General features: G+C 40.1%; 1 protein-coding gene across 17 annotated transcripts in view; it reads right to left on the reverse strand.

Annotated features, from left to right (window-relative positions):
• LOC102448489 (plasma membrane calcium-transporting ATPase 2) overlaps positions 1-23,788 on the reverse strand; it is an 858,088-nt gene that overhangs the window by 12,553 nt on the left and 821,747 nt on the right. For 7 of the 17 annotated variants that reach the window (XM_075939331.1, XM_075939330.1, XM_075939336.1 and 4 more), the window contains 3 exons: positions 20,933-21,040; positions 9,525-9,707; positions 1,005-1,091 (listed from right to left, as the gene is read on the reverse strand). In XM_075939331.1, coding sequence (XP_075795446.1) covers positions 1,005-1,091; positions 9,525-9,707; positions 20,933-21,040 — 378 coding nt within the window. The other 10 variants (XM_025185527.2, XM_075939338.1, XM_075939339.1 and 7 more) reach the window with 6 other exon arrangements.

Here is a 23,788-nt window from a genome sequence, read left to right on the forward strand (position 1 = left end):
GAAGAGCACATGCAAGTTTTTGCTTTGGAACTTTCACTTTTTGAGCTTCTAGGTGAAATCAATGGGCTAGTTTTGACCTTTCAAAGCCCTGAATGCTTACGTATGATTGTTTTCCTCCAATATTATTTTGAATCCTTTTACAAATGGGGGGAGAGGTTTTTTTCCCTGGGGGAGGGAGGCGCAGGGCATTGTAATTTAGTTCCCTCTGTGATCTGTCACTATGTAGGGATTTATTAAATATTAAGACATGCTGCTTTTCTCAACTTTTCTCCTAGCATTCAGGAAAAAGACTGACATAGGGGGATTTTAAAGTTATTTCTTTGGTGAGTTATCTTCTATTCATAACATTGTAGGAATGAGGCTTTAAGGCAGGGAGACACTAATTTGAAGCACTGTAAGAGAAAACAGACTATGAAATGGGTACCTATTGCATGTGATTGTGTGTGTGTGTGTGCGTGTGTGTATGTGAATATTTATTTATTTATTGCTGACAATATTTAAGTTGTCTCTTTAATGCTTGCTATAATATCAAATGTAGCTTTTAGCTTTCTCTCTAAGAAAAAAATCTGTAATCATGAGCAATAACAAGAATGATTTTAAGGAACTATTTTGTATTACAAATACATACATGATGAGAAAATTCACTGTTACAGGAATCTATATTTACTGCATAATGGGGGACCAGAAACGGGTGTCCTACTGATCTGAATAAGGACCTGTAATGAAAAGGTCAAAGAAGTGTATCTACAGTATACAAAGTAATTCAGCAATGAAGGTGTGTTGTTGGTTGGAGTTGTGTGTGGGTTTTTGTTGTGTTTTGCACAAGGTAGCAAGTGGAAAAAGGCAATATAAATATCTGAATGACTGGTAGATGAGTTGGCATCTCTGTAGATCTGATGCATTAAGAATACACACTCACGCCCAGCCGCAGCAGCAGATGTGCTGGTAGGAGAGGAAAGAGCATTGGATAACGATACGTGACTAGGGCTAGAAATATTGGTTACATCCTGGTTCTGGCTTGTGACGGAGGACTGTCTCCTTAGAGCTCCCTGAAAGGAAGTGCCACTCTTGAATGTATTGACTACTTCGATCTGAAATGGAGGAAAGAATGAGACAAGTTGCTTAAGAAATGGACATAGTTGCACAACTGACAGGAATAATAATTTTTTAAAAATAATCATACATATAGTTTTAATTCAGTTGAATGAATCAAAGCCATGAGTATTTCTTTTAATGAGTGGAAATAAATAGGCCCCAATTCTTGTCTAGGGTAAATTGAAGCAGCTCCATGGAGGTCAGGGAAGCTGAACCAGTTTACACTAGAACATGCTTTGGACCATGATTTTTAAAATTTAACCATCCTACATATGTGTACATAACAAGTGATATACAGGGAACCCTCGCCATTCGCAGTGGCTGCGGGAATGCAACCACCACAGAGTGAAATTGGTGAATACCCCTGTAGCGAGCCTTCCTGGCAGCTGTGGTGAGTTCCCTGGCCCCATCACACCCATAGGCTGGGAAAGAAGACCCCTGTTAATACACGGAACTGAGAATAGTGATTCCGTGAATTGCAAGGGGATTCCGATGAATAAGTCAACAGTACTTAGTGCTGCCACGAGGACAGGGGACTGGACTAGCTGACCTCTCAAGGTCCCTTCTAGTCCTACATTCTATGATGCTAATCACCATCTTTTTGACCGAGAATAAATATTACATGATTACTGCCATCTAGATTTTCTTCCAGAAGGGAAACAAAATTCAGTTCCCAATTCTCTTGTAATAAATATTAAAAACTGTTCAAAAGCAGAGGATTTGCTTTTTCATTTTAGAAATGTCAAGGTAAGCTCACATAGTAGCTCAATAAAATTATAAGATGCTTTGATATGTCTTCTGTTTTTATTTTTATTATTGAAGGATCACATAAATTGGGCACAATGATAAAAATGATTGCATTTTGTAATTGCTGAATAGAAAATAATTCTCTCTGAAGCAGAATATTTTTATTTGCACTGCAGAGCAGATAATAATTACTTAGAAAATAAAGTTGAGTTGCTTTTGAACTACTAGTTACTTGTGTGTATTTTAAATTGCATAGAAATATAGACATATTTCCCCAAAGTACTGCAATATTGTCTGTCAGTATTACACATTGTAAGTTTTGTGAATACTTTTATTGTTGGCCTCAGAGGACAAGTTGATGAAGTGTTTAACATTTTTACAATCATATTTTCCTTTTTACTTATGTTATATTAGAATACAACTGCTTGAAATTACAAATATAGTCTTGTACTTTGCAAGCATGTGTGTCATTCATACAGGGGAGTTTGCAGCAATGAACTTCCTAATTAGTTTAAACTACAAAAGAGTTAGCTCTGAATTTACAAGGACTAAACTCCTCTTTATAGCTGATGATAATGAAGGATGAATATTAGAAACAAAACTCTTTTAGGAATAATGCACCAAATCTGCCTTTCAGTTAACACCAGTATAACTACAATGCAGTGGGGGTAAGTACTGACATACATGAGAAGAGAATTCATGCCATCACTTCTTTAAAGATCCTACCATCCTTAATTCTAATTTCCAGTGAAAGAAAAGCCAGGAACTCCTAAAGCTAGAGTCATAATGGCTGTTCACCCACACACATTTCAGAAAAAAAGCATCACTGGTTTGAATCTCTTTTGACATGCAGGATGTCATTTCCTGATAAAATATTTACAAGATTATTTTAACCAAAATGAACTTATTCTGATGTTCCTGTGCAGAGAAAACTTCATGATTTAGGTGACTCAGTAATACCATTGTAAAAAACAGACTTTATAAAAATTAGTGTATGTTCAAACCCAAAGAACAAACTCATTGTCACGTCAAAGAACACTAGAATCCTGCTATCTTGCATGTCCTAAGTAGACCACTCATGAAGGGATACCCTTATTCTAGCTCAGTCATATTAATTGCTACTAATATTACTATTTGAAAACAAACTGCCATAAAAGTGGACCTAAAATTGTAAGGAAAGCCCCAAGATATCACACCACTAAATATAACCATGCCCCCGGCTACAATATATTTCTGTTTCCCCATCATTTAAAGATTTAAAATTCAAAGCAGTACATCTAAAACTAATCAAGGAATTTCCCTTTTAACTGGAGAAACTGAAATTAATCAACTAATTTAAATTAATTAAATTAGTAATACCGCATCATTACTGATTAGATAGTTGTTGTAAATCTATATGTAACTCCTCATCGTTATTCAAAGTCAGAAGTATAAAAATGGTCTACAATACCAATTTTAAGGATATACATGTTACTGCATATTTGTTGAAATAGCATCCTCCACTTCAGCTCTCTTAGCCTGGGTCTACACTAGGACCTTATTCTGAAATAACCTTCCCCAAAATTGAATTTATAAGCACTGCAGCCACAATACCAAGCCTGTTATTTTGAAATAATAGGCTATGGACTTCCAACTCTGTACGAGGAATAAAGCTAATTCTGAAATATTAATTGTGAAATAAGATTAGAGTGGATGCTCCAGTGCCACTAATTCAAACTTATGGGCCTCTGGGAGGCCTCCGCAGCTCCCCAGACTGCTTCCTGGGGCTCTAAGTCTGAGACAGTGTATCCACATTAATGGAGCTTGCCTTGTACTAATTTCGACACTTCCCTGTAGTCAGGACATGCTAGTTCGAATTTGTTAAATCGGGAGTTCTTAAGTCAAATTCCGTCATTGCGTCATTCAGTCATTTCCTAGTGTAGACATGGCCTTAGGGAGCTAGTTGTTTATTTCCGTGTATTATATAAGATCTACATGTTTATAAATGGAATGTCCATCTCGAAAGTACTTGTAAAAAGTGACACTAGAAACTGTAAGTAAATGTTTTTGGTGGAATATCATCTTAAAGTGCAGGAAAATGTAATGTGCAAATAATACACAGTTGATAGAATCACTGCTCCATTGTTTCCCCATATGAATCTGTTAATAGAGATAGTCAGGTAATATGGAATTAAAATGCATAAACTTAATATTAGCTCTTAAAAACACAAATCAAGACATTTTGCAGTGCATGTTTTCTTCAGCAGGCAGATTCTGGATTATAAGACTGATACACATAGCAAAGAAATAGAATAAGGTATCTGATGAACCCGTATGTGGAGAGAACTATGAACGAGTCATGAGCTATAGGACATATATGCATCTGAAAGCCAATATGTGGCTCAAGACAACATTAATCACACATTAAGGCACACTGAATTACTTACCTGAAATGTTCATTCTCCAAAGGCAGAATTAAATAGAGATCCTGGCTTTCCATGTTCTGACCCAGAGTCATGGAGCACTCTCCAAAAGAGACAATTTAAAAGGGTATTAAGACTCTCTACAGACTGCACATCATAGAGGATGATAAATTCTAAACCTTACGCTAGTTTCTTTAAACATTCCTGCAATGAGCCTGCATAAGAAGCTGGAAAGATGATCTTCAATATAAACATAGGTGGAAAGATGAGGGCAGATCTGTATTTAATATCGTCTCCAGAGAACAAGAATTACAGGTATGTAATTTGCTTTTTCTCCTAAGGAAAGTAACTAAATACAGATCTCTTTTTGTGGAATCTATGCACAGGAATATCTAACAGATTACTGATCCTGCAGAGTTTGACAGGCTGATGTACATGGTCATGCCTGAAGTCAACAGGGACTATATGAAATGTAAAACAGTGAGGAATTTGATCCAGCAGGACAATGGCAAAGAGCAGAAATAACCAAGGATGAACAGTTACTGTTAAAAAAAGCGAGTAAACAGACATTATAAGGGGAAAATGAAACTACTAAAAGAGAGAAAGATAAGCATACTCACTTCACTTTTGTTTTGTCTTATTTTGTATCCATTCAGTGTCCTCTTTTTAAAAGTGAATTCACAAGAGTTGTCTCTGTGAGTTGCACACAATTAAAAATATTTAAAAAGCAGGTTGAAAGACTTCCACTCTGGAATAGCCCTCACGGGATTGATAAGCCAAGCTTTTGTGTTCCTATATTTACAATGGAGTACATTGGAATTGAAGCTGGGATGCTGTCAGAACAGTTAATGGGTCTCAGATAGATGTATCTCTCTGCCAATCAGTGCTTATGGAATTTTGCATAATAAAAGACCATTTTGGCCTTTATGTAGTTTAAGAACACTTCTCAGAGTGCAGTCACTATGTATCTTACACAAAGACTTCCCTATAGCTTTCCAAAGAGAGGAATAAATAGCAAGGACAATATTTATATTGTACGTAGTTCCTGGAAACATAGACTGTCCAAACGGCAAAATTAAAAAAAGTCCACTAGGCACTTTAAAAGTTTCATTCTGTCTAGAATAAGAACAGTCTTGTAGATTCTACTCACGTTAGGACCTTGTACATTTCTAAATTTTTAGTGTATGTTTGGTGTAAAATGTTCCAATGCAATGAGGTAAGATGGGATGGGCAAACTTATTTTGCTTAAATTTGAAAACCAATTGGAAAGTTTGACTTTCATGCTACTGAATTTGCATTGGCCCTAGGAGAAACTGAAAAACAAAACAAATAAACACAGGGTAAAAGAATAAGTCTAATGAAAAATGCTGCAAACATTCTTTATTCATAGCTGTAATGGCATCAACTTGTTCTAAAATAAACTTTTTCAAAGATCTATTGAACTCTTCTATCTTTCATGCATAGCAGAGGCTCCCCTCTAACTAGAAAAATGAGGATATTTTTAAAGTTGTATTTATAAGCTTTTCTGTGGCAATCATCATAGCATATGACTATTTTTCACGTGGGTTGCAATTATTTTCACAATGCCTTGTTTGATAGGGAAGTAACAATCTTGTTAGAGAAAATAAACATTGACTTGGCTTATGAGACAGGAAAAAAATGGTACAACTCCCATTTTGGGAACCTGAAAAGTAGTTGTGGAGATTTGCAAAACCTCAGAGTCCATAATTTTTGTCTACCCTTAGGTGTGAGAGAAATACAGAACAACATTCCCATGAATTAAGTTTTAGTTATATTTTTAATTTGATTTTCTACCCTGGAATTTGTCTGAAGACAGACTGCTTTAGCTTGTAAAAGATCATTGCTATCTTAACTCCATGAATTTCTCATAACTAAAATTTCCTGTACTCACATCAGTTATAAAAGACACTGCAAAAATGTTGCTGAACTATTGATATAGGTGGCAAAGTATTTTTATGGAAGTTCACATTACTACCTTGTATTTATGCAATCTTCTTTAGTTACAATGCATTAACTATGAGAGTTTAAACTATGAGAGTTTATATGGTATCACTCTTATGCTTCAGCTATCGCATTCAGATACTGGCTAACGGTATTCACAGATAAATATACCAACACAAAAAGCTAAGTGAACTTAAGTAGTGAAGACAAGATCAAGTATACATAGCCAGACTTTTTGACCTAGATTCTTCCTGTATCTTTCTTTTAAAACAAATTATTTTAGGTATTTGCAAGTATGCTCTAGAGATGACCCTGACTTTTTGGTATGAGGAAGCAATAGAATCCCTTCCCTTTTGCCCAGGTTTGAATGCTCTATTTTCAGAGAAAGAAACATCTCAGAATTGATGTCTCCAAATATGAGTTTGGATGAATATTCTTTGCAGCAATGCAACTAAGATGCCTGCCAGTTATCTAGAAAAAAACGTGGATTCATGATGAACCTTTGTGGGACTCACAAAGCGTTTTTATTACATGTGATGGCCACTGGACAGAAAATAACCAAAAATTTATTTCACATTGAACACAAAACAAGTGTCAGATGATGGAAAGTGGCCTTGTCCAGATTTGAACCAGCCATCTACTGGTGAAAGATTCTACATCCAATTCCCAATCTTATTGCCATCTTCTTCATATATAAAAGGAGAAGATGGTCTACCTTCTTCTTCTGCATCTCCAGACAGTAGACATTGGAGGATTACTGCAAATCCTCCAACTCCACAAGAATGCTAGAGACAGCCTCATCTTCTTCCATCAAATCTTCTTTAGATGGCTTCCTGGGAAATGCAGTACAAGTGTATGAATTCATTTGCATGGAGCACAAAAATTTGGTGCATCAAAATGTACCAAATTCAATGTAACAGAGGCCATGAGGAGTAACGGTAGTTCGGACTAGGAAGCCTAGTCCGAACTACCTAGTTCGTGCCGCGTGTAGCCGCGCGGCACGGGGTTCGAATGTGCAGGGATTAAAAAATGGCGGCGCCCAGTTTATGCAAATGAAGCCTGGGAAATTCAAATCCCGGGCTTCATTTGCAAGTGCGGTATGCCTACATTACCCCGCTATTTCGAACTAGCGGGGTAGTGTAGACATACCCTAAGACACACTCCAAGGGACATCCTGTGATTGTGATCCTTTTTCCAATATCATTCCACAGATGTAAAATAAATGTAAAATCAGAATAACTGAATAAACAAAATAAGGGGTAGGGGAAAAATCACAAAACCTACTGGTAGGAAAGAAAACATCCTACCAAAGATACTTCTACAACTAAGAGTAGAAAAGATATTAAGTAGATGGGAGTTAGCCAGAAAATACAATTAATGTTCATTTTATTTTAAATAGGAATCAAGAATAATTTTTTCATGGATTATGAAGGCAAAGATATATAGAAGAACTACAAGATACCTCTCAAACTAGAAGGAAAACTGAAAGGATGTAATTCACTTTTTTTATTGTTTTTGTTTACACTCACCACAACCAGAAAGACATCCTGACAGAAATGCCAACAGACAACACTCCTCCTACAGCCATGAGGAAGAAAATAATGCATGTTTAGAGAATAACTCTTGCAATGTATAGACCTTACCCGGGCACATGTTTGTCATGCTTATCAAGGAGTGTCCTTGTAATAATTTGGATTTTCTCTCTTGATGAGTGCTCCTGAGTCAATGCACTCAGGACACAGAATCCCAAAACTGGGGATCTGTATTTAATTACTTACCGTGGGAGCTTTGGGATTTAATCAGATCCTTCATCTCTGTAGCAATTGCCACCTTTATTTTTCTGTTTTCCCATAACAGCAACACAATTGTGCCACTGCAGAGACCTGATACACCATTGCTTCTTGCACCTACTAACTCCTTTCTTCCTAAAAATATAAACATTATCTTTCTTCAAAATGGTTTGTTAATGTTTAAAATAGAAAAAGGGGAAAACACTATCCGAACATACATAATACTGTCTTAAGTGACATTTCAAAAAGGGTAACAAAAGCATCTGAGAAGAAAATTCTCTTGAAGACCCTTTAAAATAGAAAAAGTATTCTTAATTGGTATCAACTAGAAAAAGTATTCTTAATTTGCATCAAGTATTATAAGTACTTAAATATTTTCATGTTTTCCTCTAAAGCCCTGTACAAGCTTTTTCATAGATTCATAGACTTTAAGGTCAGAAGGGACCATTATGATCATCTAGTCTGACCCCCTGCACAGTGCAGGCCACAGAATCTCAACCACCCCTCTTAGAATAATCCTCTCACCTATATCAAAGATATTGAAGCTGACTCATTTGTTATGATGGGGATTGTATTTTCTTCTCTCTTGTTGTTATTGAGACTATGATGTTAACATGCTATTTTGTTGCAATGGAAATGGCCATATATATTGCTAAGAAAAAAATATGGATCCTGCCTTAAGACAAATTTTGCTTATTTGTGGCCTTATTATTTAGTAAATTGTTCTATTTTGCATATTTATGGTATCAGTGCATGTATAAACTTAATTTCCTTTACCTATGCACAGAAGTAATTTACATTTTGCATATTTAGTGAAATATTTAAAAACATATAGATGAAATATTAAAGTTAATAAATAACAGTAAATACATACTTCTTAGTCCATCTTTTTGATGGATTTTTAATTTCTTGTTACATAAAATAAATACAGGATCACTTTTTTTTTGTAATTGACAGTCAAAGCTGTACATTCTAGTTTAGCTGAACACACATGTCTAAATGTTCTGCTACAAAAAATACTTGAAGGTTTTTGCTGAGAAGAAAGGGTATTTTTTTAAATCAAATCAGACCTTATACTTTAAGATGTCACATCAGTTTTAAGTTGTTTTATTATTCTAGAAGTTGTGTTCATGAACATAAATCAGCATCAGTAAAGAGCCTACGTTTTCCAATAAAATAAAATATTTAAAAATAATCTGCACAATATTTTTGCTCACTACTTAAAATTCTAAAATAAGAGTATGTTACTTTCTTATCAGTTGCTAGACCTGTAAAATAAAAATTTAGTATTAGCTTTCACTTTTCAAGGAAAACCATTCCTAGGCCTCTTATTTTATTCATATTTTGCTCTTTTGCAATTAAACACTTTTGAACTTGTCTGATTTACCATTTTATGAATTGTTAAAGTGTAGTTATTTAGGTACATTCCTTTCCATATCATACGCTCTACTTTGTGGCATTATCTTTTCTGAATTGAAAATCACATGTACAGTTTGTCAGAGGTTCTACATTCGTCCTTGTAACATACCTGAGTCTGGATTCTGTTGAGCCCTCTGAACCAGAGAATTTGTCCACGTCGAAGTTCTCTCTCTGCATGGTCAATTTCTTCAACATCTTCATTCAGCTCTTCTTCAGGTACTTCCTCTTTTTCAGTGAGACGCCCTGCTTCCTTTAAAAATTTTAGTCTACTTGTTGGGATGGTTGCAATGACCTGAAAAAATCACATTACAAAAGAGTGCTGAAAATGTATTATCATAATCTACTCGCTGCAATGAAAAATTCAAGATTTTTCAGTAGGACCTGTAATGCCCCAGGAATGACAGGATACATATGTTTATAATGGTGCTTTATTCCAGTGGTGCACAACCCGTGGGTCACAACCCCCAAGGGGGCCGTGGATGTCTTCCTGTGGGAGCCACCAACAGCCAGGCCCAGTCCCCGGCTGCTGGGATCTAAGCACGGCACTGCAGGACCACAAGTGTATGGGGGTCCTGGTTGAAAAAAGGTTGCGCACCACTGCTTTATACAATTCCTTTCAGCCCAAGGAACTTTATGTGTTTATATATGTAAACAACTATGGGCAGAGGACAAACATCATTGTCCAGCAATACTGGAAAAAGAACAGGACACACTGGATGTGGTTTAATTAGGCTGCAATTTTATTCTTAAAGGTCTGGGAGTGCCTGGCAGATAAATGCACACAGTGCAGATGATTCCATAATCATTTCAATGTATATGGGTGAATCTTCCAGCAGCTCTCCCTCTTACCCATCCTGCTGCTGGGATCTCACCATCCCTCATACCTTGCATTCAAGGGTTAGAAGGGGAGCATGTGTCTCCCTACAGGAACAGGAAGGGGAAAATTGTAACTAGGAAAATCCTTCACAGATGCCAAACTTTAATCTAAAGATGGGATGCCTGAACTATGGGAAGTTTTGGCAGATAGGAAAGTTGTGGCTTGGAGGCTGAAGGGCATCCCCCAAGTTTGCAGCCATGACCTCCCCATCTGGAGATATGTTGCAAGGTTCAGTGCTGCTTTGCTGCCGGAGATGTGGAGACTTGAGAAATAGGATCAGGTGGAGGCAAAAAGTTGTAGGAAGGTAGGTGAAGAATGAAACAAAATGTTTGTAGGAATGCCACCTTCAGTTTTGGGAGTGGCAGTGGTAGGGAGCACTGGGATAAAGCCGGAGCATAGCCAGGGTCAGGGATGGGCCGTAGACTACCCACTGTGCATCAAGCCCCACCCTCTGCAGCTCACTCAGCTCCACCCAGTAAGTCAGTTGAAGAGTGGGACTGGATATTACCCAGCTCCACTCTGGCACTCTGGCTGGGGAGCGGGGCTGAGGCTTACCCCGCTCCACTGTGGCACTCTGGCTGGGTGCCATGGCTTACGCCAATCTGCCCCATCCCTCTTGTCCTGCTGCTCCCAACAAACACCCTATTCTTGCCTACCCACTTCTGAGTATGCCACAGGAGACGGAATAAAATCAAGATGTTTTAGAAGGGAGTTTGCTGGAGATGTTCCTGAACTGAATGACCCACAACTTTAAAGTCGGAGTTAAAAAAGAAACACGAGGAGTCAGTTTTCCAACCTGAGCCCAGGCAAACTTGATCTCTCTAATTTCAAGCCCAGCTGAATGTTGCAGGTTTAAAAGTTTGACATGGACTTGAAAATTAACAGTGTGGCTGTGAAATAGTGAAGGGGCAGAGGTGAGAAAGAATGGTGAGTTATACTCAGGGTCACTGGGACAACCGACTGATTCATTTGGCCTCTGTAAGAACAGCTTAATAGCTTTCAGAAAGTTCATATAGCAGGGGGTTGGACTCAATGACCTCCCGAGAGCTCTTCCAGCCCAATGATTCTAAGATTCTAAGCAATGGGGCTACTTCTAAACGCTCTGTAAGGCTTCTATTAGCACTGAAAAGGATTAAGTGATTTTTGCCCTAGCAAGAATGCATTGCAAGTTTAGAGATGTTAAGCGGGGGTGTACAGATGCTGCAGGGCCCAGTGAGTGTTTCCTCATACCTGGAATGGCATAGGGTATGTCTATACTACCCCCCTAGTTCGAACTAGGGGAGGTAATGTAGTCATACAGAGTTGCAAATGAAGCCCGGAATTTGAATTTCCCGGGCTTCATTTGCATGAAGCCGGCCGGCGCCATTTTTCCACGAGGCGTACAGCTAGTTCGGATAGGAAGCCTAATCCGAACTAGCTAGTCCGTGCCACGTGTAGCCGCACGGCACGGAGTCCGAACTAGCCGGCATTTAAAAATGGCGCCGGCTGGCTTCATGCAAATGAAGCCCGGGAAATTCAAATCCCGGGCTTCATTTGCAACTCCGTATGACTACATTACCTCCCCTAGTTCGAACTAGGGGGGTAATGTAGACATACCCATATTCTGTCCAATCTTTGTTTTTTAATTTACTTTTCACTTTGACAGATCCCCACTGAGCCAGCTCGCAGAAGTGTCAGGTCCAGGACACTAGAAAGGGACTAAACAACCATTGTCAGGAAACTGAATTTAACAGTTTCACTATGTCTATCCTGCACACTTATTTCAAAATGACTCATGTTATTTTGAAATAATGCAGTGTGTGTCTACACAGTTTCAAAATAACGGGCTTCTTACTCCGACTGCTGAAACCTTCATTTCACAAGGAGTAAGGGAAGAGTGTTCTTCCTTCAAATTCCCGCTGTGTAGATGGTGACAAAAGGCAAGTTAAGGTCCTTTGACTTCAGCTACACTAAGTTGCATATCTTAACTCGACTTTAGCCCACAGTGTAAATGTACCCTTAGGGACTAGATTTTCAAAAGTCACTAGTGATTTTGGGAGTTCAACTTGAGTCACCTTAAAGGGGCCAAATTATCAGTAGTGCTGAGTACTCACATTTTGCAAGTAAGGTCCTTCAAAGTGCTCCAACTGGTCTCCTAAAACTGATTTAGCCCCCTAGATCAGTCATAGAATCATAGAGCTGGAAGAGACCTCAGGAGACCATCAAGTCCAGGACCAATCCCAACTAAATCAACCCAGTCAGGAATTGTCAAGCTGAGAGTTAAAAACCTTCAGGGATGGAGATTCCACCACCTCCATAGGGAACCCATTCCAGCGATTAACCACCCTCCTAGGGAAATAGTTTTCAATAATATCCAACCTGGACCTCCCCCACTGTAACTTGAGACCATTGCTCCTTGTTCTGCCATCCCTCACTACTGTGAACAACCTTTCTACATCCTCTTTGGAAATCCCCTTCAGGAAGCTGAAGGCTGCTATCAAATCCCCTCTCACTCTTCGCTTCTGCAGACTAAACAAACCCAAATCCTTCAGTCTCTGCTCATAGATCATGCGTTCCAGCCCCTTAATCATTTTGGTCGCCCTCTGCTGACTCTCTCCAATACATCCACATCCTTTCTATAGTGGGGAGCCCAGAACTAGACACAATATTTTAGATGTGGCCTCACCAGAGCCGAATAAAGGGGAATAATCACTTCTCTGGATCTGCTGGCAATGCTCCTCTTAATGCACCCCAATATGCCATTAGCCTTCTTGGCTACAAGGGCACACTCTTGACTCATATCCAGCTCCTCATCCACTATAATCCCTAGGTCCTTTTCTGCAGAACTGCTACTTTGCCATTCGGTCCCCAGCCTTTAACAACGCTTGGGATTCTTCTGTCCCAAGTGCAGGATTCTACACTTATCCTTGTTGAACCTCATCAAATTTCTTTTGGCCCAATCCTCTAATCTGTTTAGGTCACTCTGGATTCTATCCCTGCCCTCCAGCGTATTTAGCTCTCCCCCAGCTTAGTGTCAGCTGCAAACTTGCTGAGGGTGCAATCCATTCCCTCATCCAAGTCATTAATAAAGATGTCAAACAAACCGGTCCTAGAACAGATCATTGGGGCACTCTGCTACAAACTAACCACCATGCTGACATAGAGCTGTTGATCACAACCCGTTGGGCCCGACAGTCTAGCCAGCTTTCTATCCATCTTATAGTCCATTTATCCAATCCATATTCTCTTAACTTGCTGGCAAGAATATTGTAGGAAACCTTATCAAAAACCTTGGTAAAGTCAAGGTATATCATATCCACTGACTTCCCCATATCTACAGAGACAGTTAGGTCATCATAGAAGCTAATCAGATTGGTCAAGCACGACTTGCCCTTCGTGAATCCATGTTCACTATTCCTGATCATTTTCCCTTCTTCCAAGTGCTTCAAAATGGATTCTTTGAGGATCCCCTCCATGATTTTTCTGGGGACTGAGATAAGGCTGACTGGTCTGTAGTTCCCTGGATTGTCCTTCTTCCCTTTTTTAAAGATGGGCACTACATTTGCCTTTTTCCAATCATCCAGGATCTCTCCCGATCTCCATGAGTTTTCAAAGATAATAGCCAAAGGCTCTGCAATGACATTTGCCAACTCCCTCAGTACTCTTGGATGCATTAAATCTGGGCCCATGGATTTGTGTATGTTTAGCTTTTCTAAATAGTTCCTGACTTGTTCTTTCCCCACCAAGAGCTGTCCACCTCCTTCCCATATGCTTTGCCTAGTGCATTTGTCTGTGAGCTGACCTTGTCCATGAAGACAGAAGCAAAGAAAGCATTGAGTACATCAGTTTTTCCTAAATCATCTGTCACTAGCTTACCTCCCTCAACCAATAAGGTCCCCCAACCCTCTCTGATCAACCTTTTATTGCTAACATGTCTGTAGAAATCTTCCTTGTTATCTCACATCCCTTGCTAGCTGCAATTCCAATTGCACTTTCACCTTCCTGATAACCCCCCGGCATTCTTGAGCAATATATTCCCTCTCCCCCAATCATCTCTCAAGTTTCCACATCTTGGAAGGTTCCTTTTTGTGTTTAAGGAAAGGTGTTTCCGGTAAGCCAATCTGGTCGCCTCAAATATTTGCTTTTCTTGCTGCGCATCGGGATGGTTTCTTTCTGTGCCTTCAATAAGGCTTCTTTAAAATAGTGCCAGCTCTCCTGGACTCCTTTCCCCTTCATGTAAGCATCTCAGGGAATCCTGCCCATCAATTCTCTGAGGGAGTCACAGTCTGCTCTTCTGAAGTCCAGGGTGTGCATTTTGTTACTCTCTTTTCTTCCTTTGGGCAGGATCCTGAAATCTACCATCTCATGATAACTGCTTCCCCGGTTGTCACCCACCTATACTTCCCTACTAGTTCTTCCCTGTTTGAGAGCAGCAGGTCAAGCTGTGCATGGCCCCTGATCGGTTCCTTCAGCACTTGTACGAAGAAGTTGCCCCTAACATTCTCCAAAAACTTCCTGGATTGTCTGTGTACTGCTGTATTGGTTTCTCAACAGATGTCAGAGTGATTAAAGTTGCCCATGAGAACCAGGGCCTGAGATCTGGAAGCTTCTCTCAGTTGTCCAAAGAAAGCCTCGTCTACCTCATCCACCTGATCTGGTGGCCTATAGCAGACCCCAACCACGACATCACCCCTATTTATTCCACCTCTAATCTTAACCCCTAGACTCTCAACAGTCTTTTCTCCTTCTAAATGCTGGAGCTTTGAGGAATCATACTGCTCTCTTACACACAATGCAATTCCTCCGCCTTTTCTCCCCCGCCTGTTCTTCCTTCCAATCATGCGAGTCTTCACACCAAGTCTCAGTTAGTCCAATCAAATCATAGTTCTTTGACTGGGCCAGGGCCTCTAATTCTTCCTATTTGTTTCCCAGGCTTTTCGAATTTGTGTAGAAACACCTTAGATAACCAGTTGATCTCCCTATATTCTCCATACAGATCAGGGGGTCCTTCTTTGTTGCTCGTTCCTCCTTGTGATTCTCCCCAGTGTCCAACTTCCTCACTTACCTCAGGGTTTTGGTCACTGTCTCCCAACGAACCTAGTTTAAAGCCCTCGTCGCTAGGTTTTCAAGCCTGCCCTCGAAGATACTCTTTCCTTCTTGGTTAGGTGGGTCCCATCTCTTCCTAACAATCCTTGTGCCCAGAACAGAGTCCCATGGTCAAAGAAACCAAAGCCATGTCTCCGACACCACCTGCATAACCACACATTTACTTTCTCAATTCGAAGATCCCTACCCGGACCTTTCCCTTCAACTGGAAGGATGGACAAGAACATCACTTGAGCTTCAAATTCCTTGACCCTTCATCCCAGTGCTACATAATCTGCAGTGACCCACTCAAGGTGTTTCTTGGCCGTATTGTTAGTTCCTACGTGGAGAAGCAGGAAGGGGTAGCGATCTGAAGGTTTAATCACTTTTGGAAGACTCTCAGTCACATCCCGAATGCGAGCTCCCAGTAAGCAGCACACTTCTCGATATTGCAGGACTGCACAGCAGATAGAGGACTCAGTCCTTCTTAGGAGGGAGTCCCTGACCATCACCACCTGTCTTCTTCTTTTGGGGGGGGTGTCGTGGAACCCCCATCCATAGGACTACGTACCCCATGCCTTCTGGTAGATGGTGTTCCCTTCTGATTTCTTCCCTGAGAGGTCCCTGTCAAAGCATTCTCCACTGCAGTGCCTGTGGAGAGAGCCTGATAGAGGTTACTTACATCTACAGGGATGGTGGATACCTGAGCTGGCCTTCTTCTCCTTCTAGAGGTTACATGCTGCCAGTTTTCTTCCTTGTCCTATACTGCCCAGACTGGCTCTTCAGACTGCTGTGCCTGCAGGATTAAACGCTGCCCTCTATTGAGGAAGTCTTCATCCTCTCTGATAGAATGTAGGGTTGATACTTGGCCCTCAGGTCCTCTAATTTTTTCTTCCAAAATGGTGACCAGCTTGCACTTAGTGCAGATGAAATCCCTTCTGTCTTCTGGGAGGAAGACAAACATGGCCCATGCTGTCCAGGTAACAACAGCAGACCTATCACCATCCATACCTGGCTTGCTTCTGAGAGATTCCTCAGCTGTTATTAAATGCCTCCTTGAAGGGGAGGAGTGTAGTGAAAAGATTTTAAAGTCTGGTGAGTGTATCTCACCCCTTTCCCAACTCCCTCTCCAAACTCCCTGGTCACAATCTCCCTGGTCAGTGACTCACTCCTTTATAAAACCCTGGACTGCCTGATAGCCCTCCCCCTGATTAAGGCTCAACCAATGAGCAGAGGCTTCTAGATTTCAAAACCTGATTAGAAGCTCACAGCTTCCACCTGCCAGCCACAGCACTCACTCTGTGGTGGGGAGGGGGGAAAGGGCAAAGAGAACCCCCCCCCCCAAACTTCAAACAGCCAAACACAAGTTCAGCACCCAGCAAGAAAACCCCAAACACAAACACACAGTCAGTTGGTCTAAATCCCCATAGCATGAATCCTGACTAGGTGTGCTTGATGCCCGGGGGATAAAAGTTCTTGAAGGAAAAGGAAACACAGGTGTTTCATGCTAAACCTGAAAGAAACAGGGTAGGTGAGAAAGGGCTTGGCTTTCTCTTCCAGGGAAGTTGGGAGAGACAAAAAGCTTCTTATTAAAAGGCTGCAAGGACAGGAGATGCCTTGCTTCAGACTGGCCCTCTCAAAGAATGACAGTGGCCCTAAAATATCTAACTTCTCATCCACAGGGACATACTAAAACCAAAAGAACTTTTATTATTACAACAATATTCCTGTTGCAAGCATAATGATTAGATGAGAAGGTAATAAAATATACTCATGGAGAAACTCCATGGGCCTAGAACTTAGTTACAAAGAAAAGCCAAAACATCTTTTAAACAGTGCCAGATATCAGATCCCATACCCAACCCTTAAAACAATAAAGCCTAACGAAACTACCTAAACGTTACCCTACTTACAGAAAGTGGGGTATGTCTACACTACCACCCTAGTTCGAACTAGGGTGGCAATGTAGGCAACCGGAGTTGCAAATGAAGCCCGGGATTTGAATTTCCCGGGCTTCATTTACATAAAGCCGGGCGCCGCCATTTTTAAATAGCCGCGCGGCACAGAGTCCGCACTAGCGGACATTTAAAAATGGTGGCGCCTGGATTTATGCAAATTAAGCCCGGGAAATTCAAATCCCGGGCTTCATTTGCAACCCTGGTTGCCTACATTACCACCCTAGTTCAAACTAGGGTGGTAGTGTAGACATACCCGTAAAGAATTGTTTCTTGGAGAGAGAGAGACATGCTTGTCCCTCTCTGTAGCTGTAGAGGACTCTCCCAGAGAGACAAAAGGAGAAAGGAAAAAACCCAAATTCCTTTGTCCCAGTTTGAAAGTCCCACCCACATTCCTACTGGTCACTCCACCTGGCTCGGTGTAGTTAACTCCTTAATCCCCAGGCTGCTGGCTAACCCTCATAATCATGACAAAAGAGATCAGGTACAAGCCAGGAATCAGCTGATTCCCAGCTCATGCCTAGTCCCAGACACGCCGCTGCTTTTTAAATGTATTAAGAACCTTTTGGCTCTTAACAGGCTAAAGCGCATTTAACAGGCTAAAGCACAGCAGGGGGGACCCATTACAAGCCACGAGTCTGCTGTCCTGTGCACCAGCCTTTTAAAACAAATCCCTCTCGCCCTTATTATGTCCCTTATAGCCTTATTTCAAAGTCTTAAAATTTTGTCTGCTAACATGTTCCCATTATTAAATTCCTCTAAAATGTATTGTCATTAATATGAACATGGGCAATTACCAGATTAGATATACATTTTGTTAAACACCTTGAATGAAAAGTTAAAAAGCCTTTATAGGTGAATCTAAAACTGGAAGAAGAGGTACCTTACAGCTGAGCCGGATATGGCTATTGTATATGAAGACACATAAGAAAAAACAGGAATACAAAAATCTTCTATGCATAGATAAACATCTAATTTAAAGGTTAAACTCACCCTCAGACCAAGCAAAATCACTTTGCAGTAACAGAATTAATTACGACTTCCAAAATCTCTAAACTATGCAAAGACTGTAAGCAGCTTTTCATAACATAGAATCACTAATCATACAAACTACTCCACTCATGCAGATGAAAACTCAGATGTGACCAAAAAATTGGTGAAGGCCTGAGATTCCATGATGATTTAAATCAATGTTTGTTGTCCCTGTTATAACTGCCAGCTGTATAATAAATGGAAACAACTAGGCAGAAAAATGTCAAAATTTGAGGCCCCTTTGCCTCCTGAGGACTGGACCAAATGGCCCTCCTTGCCACTCACTCTGATAGGGCCTGGCTACAGATAGGCTACGTCTACACTGGCATGATTTTCCGGAAATGCTTTTAACGGAAAAGTTTTCCGTGAAAAACATTTTCGGAAAAGCGTGTCTAGATTGGCAGGACGCTTTTCCGCAAAAGCACTTTTTGCGGAAAAGCGTCTGTGGCCAACCTAGACGCGCATTTCCGCAAAAAAGCCCCAATCGCTATTTTCGCGATTGGGGCTTTTTTTGCGGAAAACAACTCTCTGCTGTCTACACTGGCCCTTTTGTGCAAAAAATTTTCGGAAAAATACTTTTGCCCGAACGGGAGGAGCATAGTATTTCCGCAAAAGCACTGACGATCTCATGTAAGATTGTCAGTGCTTTTGCGGAAATTCAAGCTGCCAGTGTAGACAGCGGGCAAGTTTTTCCGCAAAAGTGACTGCTTTTCCAGAAAAAGTGGCCAGTCTAGACACAGCCATAATGTTTTAACATTCTATTTACTGGTTACCCAACTGTTGAGTGCTGCTGTGCTTCAAACCTTGCCTTCTGTGTTTTCCCTCCACACATCTGACATGATACACTGGCAAGTGAACAAACTAGTGGGCTAAAATCAGCACATTTTTATATTGAAGTTTTACTGCTACAAGTGCTGAGGAAACAATCTCACCTTTGAGTATAAATCAGACAATTGTTAGGTGGCTATGTTGTCATATTAATAACTGTGTACACAGAACAAAATCCAGAAGCAACCCATTGCCCTGTTTTACACATTTTAAACCATAAATCAAAACTGAGTGGTTCAACAAATGACATATTCACCACCACTTTTTTCCACCCATGAAGATTTTCGAAGATGCTGAGGACAAGCCCTTTCATACTAATTAGTTGCTTTTCAATTGCCATTTAGATTTTCCCAACATCTGTGATTCATTGCCTCCTGGGGATAATTTCATCAACATGATCAAGTTGTGATGGCACCCAGCTATGATTACCAGGAGGCATCTGCTGACACCAGATTGAGTTATTTTCTTCAAAACTACTTGTGGGCCTACTGCGCAAGGTGTCTTGCTTAATTTTTTTCATACTACGATAGTCATCCAACCCAGAAGCTCAATGTCCATAAAGATAGTTCAGCCAGAATCACTTTAATAGGTGTCACAATTAATTAACTAATTTGTAAGGGCAATTTTCTTCTCTCTGCTAGAACTCATGATCTTCTCTGGGTAATGGTAAATCATCCCTGCCTATGATTAATTTTTTCCCCAGAGACAGTAAGATACTTTTGGGATCGTTTATTTGGGAGGCGGTGAGCTTTAGAATGCATCAGTAAACCAACTGGCTAACATTTACAAAATATTTTTAGAGAGAAAATACACTTCATTTTCCATTCAAACACTATCTACATATTAGACTAGTGGTTATATGCTGCACCCTTGCGTCCAGACAATACCTGTCTGAGTAATGGCTATGCCATCGCTTTCAGACAACTAATCATTGAATTAATTTATTCTTTTGCCTCTAGACTGTTTCAGATATTTGATTCACTCATCTACATATAATTCTATTATATCTTGGCACCAAAGATTGTAACAGACCCCACTGATGGCACCTGAATTAAAATGCATCATGAATTATCAGCTGTTCTGTATGCATTGAAGAAGGCTGCCATCTTTCAGCTACCAGTTTTCTTCCTCAGCAAACTGAAGGTATGGGAGGGAAAGTACGGGATCAAGGTCAGCAGTGGTCTATACTAAGTGAGCGGGTGGTGCTCAGTCTGATTCATGATAGAGAAGAGGTCATCTCAGAAAAAGTAACTGGCATTAGTTGCACCATTGCTAACAATCTCAGCACAGAGAATAAATGGATAAGCATGTACACATTTCCTAATGCTTGTCATTGAGGAACATATTTAAGGGACATTTAAGATAAGGGATATTTAAGATAAGCTTACATTACATTTGCCCTTTCCTGTGACTAGAGCACTACTGTTCTATGAGCTACAGATCTGGCATCTGTCACAAACAAATTTACTCAGGAAATACTTAGTTGTAGTACTAGTGTGCACTATTGGAGAAAAAGTTTGAAAATTAACAAAAAGTCAGAAAGAATCATAGTGGTACCTGATTGCAAAGCCCTGTATTTTTAAAAGTGTCACTTGTATCCAGTGAAATGCCACATAAGATAGAGTGAGAGATGGTTAGCCAGCAATCCTACATACATTCTTATGAATAACATTACTTTATGCTCAAAGTGTTTGCAAAACCAGACAATACATCAGTTTTTAATAATGAGTAGAAAACTATACATTGCTCCATGACACTCACCTGACCCCAGACAAGTTCTCCTAATCCAATAAATACACACCACATCCACTGGTCAAGCTGCAGAGGAGAGCAGCTGAAAGGTTTCCCACCAAACTGAACAATTATTATCTGCAGAGGAAAAATGGAGATAATTTTATTTCTCTTCTGCAAATATATATTCCCCACATTTACTTGAGCTTTTGCTCCCTCTTTTGGTAGGCTTGTTTTTAATCTCACTTTGATTCAGCAAAAGCGGTGAGGAGTCCTGTGGCACCTTAGACTAACTGAAGTGTTGGAGCATAAGCTTTCGTGGGCAAAGACCCACTTCATCAGATGATGCATCTGACGAAGTGGGTCTTTGCCCTCGAAAGCTTATGCTCCAACACTTCAGTTAGTCTATAAGGTGCCACAGGACTCCTCACCGCTTTTGCAGATTCAGACTAACACGGCTACCTCTCTGATACTTGACACTTTGATTCAGCAAGCACATTGCTAGTGGCACAACTAGGCCCGCTGATGGGGGAGGGGGAAAGAGGACAAGTGCTTGTGAGCCTGGCAATTCAAAAGGGCCTAGGGTTCCTGGCTACTGCTACCACTACTGTGGCAGCAGCCAGAGCTCTGGGTCCTTTAAATTGCCACTGGAGCTTTACATGGCACGGACTGGGTGGTATGAGGACTGCCTGGGGAAGGCCCCAATTCTGCCTGAGGCCCAGCCCCACCCCCAGCCTTGCCCAGAGACCTGTCGAGTCTGCCGACCCCACTGGGCACAATTAAGCAATTGTGCTACAGTCTAGGCATTTATTCTCTAGGGGTATGTCTACATTAGCCCCCTAGTTCGATCTAGGGAGGCTAATGAGGGCGACTGAAATTGCAAATAAAGTGTGGGATTTAAATATCCCGTGCTTCATTAGCATGTTCCCGGCCGGCTGCCATTTTAGAAATTGACTAGCTCGAAGTAACTGCCCGTGTCTACACACGGCAGTGAAACGGGATTCCAAATTGAAGTCCTAAATCGAATTAGCTGTTAAATCTCATTCCAGGAGGAATAACAGCTAATTAGATTTCGGGCTTTAATTCAAAATCCTGTTTCACTGCCACGTGTAGACGCGGGCAGTTACTTTGGGCTAGTCAATTTCTAAAATGGCAGCCGGCCGGGAACATGCTAATGAAGCGCGGGATATTTAAATCCCACGCTTCATTTGCAATTTTGGTCGCCTTTAATAACCTCCCTAGATCGAACTAGGGGGCTAGTGTAGACATACCCTAGTAGATTTTAGCACTGTGCTGATGTAGGGAGACCTAGATTCTACCACTTTACATCCTGTGTCATTAGTTCCAAGTCAGTAAAAGTGCTCCATTCAAAACAGAGGTGCTGCGCACCTAATTCCTATTGTGATCAGCTGAGGTGTCAGATGGCAGGGCTTTAGAAGCGCAGGAAAATCATACTATTTTAAACAGAGTGCCCATAAACTGACATACCCTGAATTGGACACCACAGAAAAATATTATTTTTGTATCTATAATTAGAGAAGCCTAAAACCATATTAGTTATCACACAAATTCTTCTAATCAAATCAACTTGACATTCACATGTTGTATCTAATGTTCTGGATCATGTAATGTTAATTCTAACATTTTTCCTTCAATATCCTTCCACTCAGATTGTCTTTTTTAATGACATTCTATTGATAATTGTTATGGTCTGAGCCTAGGGTGGCTGAAAATGAACACATTCAGTAGTGATCTATGAATGACTGATGGAAATGCAATCTATGGAATAAATTGGTAACACAGGACTGGATTAAGGTTTCTAGCATAATTTATATTCAAAGGCAAAACTATGTTATTTATTGAAAAGACATGTTGACTTGCAGGAGAGCTTAATCTTGTGGCAAATATCTCACCTTAATATTTCAAATATGTTATGTGACTGAAAAAGAATACATTGTTATCTATGTGGCATATGATATAATGGCATAGAAATGTTTCACATCATAGTGCTGACCAAATATATTCTGACTAATCAAGAAAAATAAATCTTAATTTTCATTAATATGCTACCTTGCAATAGCTTTGCTTTTTAAAATGAGTTTATAATAGTCACTGCAAGGTACTATAAAAAGATCTATAGAAAAGTCTGTCCCTATCTCAGATAACTTACTTTTTGAAGTATAAAATAAGACAATAGATGGGACATGATAGCACACTAAAAACAATAACTGAAAAGTGGGCAGCTGTTAGTGTCACCGTTAAATACACTAACAATTCAGTCATGCCAATGATACTACGGTACGGGTCAATGCCCTTGCTTCTCCTCATTTCTCCTGCACCTATGTCTAGAATGGCAGTTTCCCAGGAGGAGGAAGATTGAAGAATGCAGAGAGACAGAAAAACAGGAGAATCAAGCAGAGAAAAATCAGGAAACAAGAAGACCATAAGCATAAAAAATCTACAATCAGGATGCTCAGGAGTAGAGCTGGGTGAATTATTTAAACCAAAACATGTTTTTCTCCACTAAAAACACTGATTTAGATGAACTAAACCATTTCACAAATTCACATCAAATTCAGTGAATTGTTTCAGATAAAAACCCCTCAAAATTCTGAAAACTTTAAAATCTTTTAAATGAAAATTTTGATTTTTTTCAGAACAACTTACAATTTTACTTCAAATGAGACATCTTATTGAACCTGAAACCATTAAAACAAATTTTGGTTTTGCATGTAATTCAACTGATCAGTTATTCACAAAACTGCTGCTAGGAGGAGCGAAGCATTAAAAAGAGAAGAAAAAATATGGTATTGAAAAAAATACCACAAAGGGACAAGGCTGGGAGTAAGGGTATTCAAAGGGACTCATAGGCTACGTCTAAGACTG

This window comes from Pelodiscus sinensis, chromosome 11, assembly GCF_049634645.1.
Source record: "Pelodiscus sinensis isolate JC-2024 chromosome 11, ASM4963464v1, whole genome shotgun sequence".
NCBI lineage: Eukaryota > Metazoa > Chordata > Testudines > Trionychidae > Pelodiscus > Pelodiscus sinensis.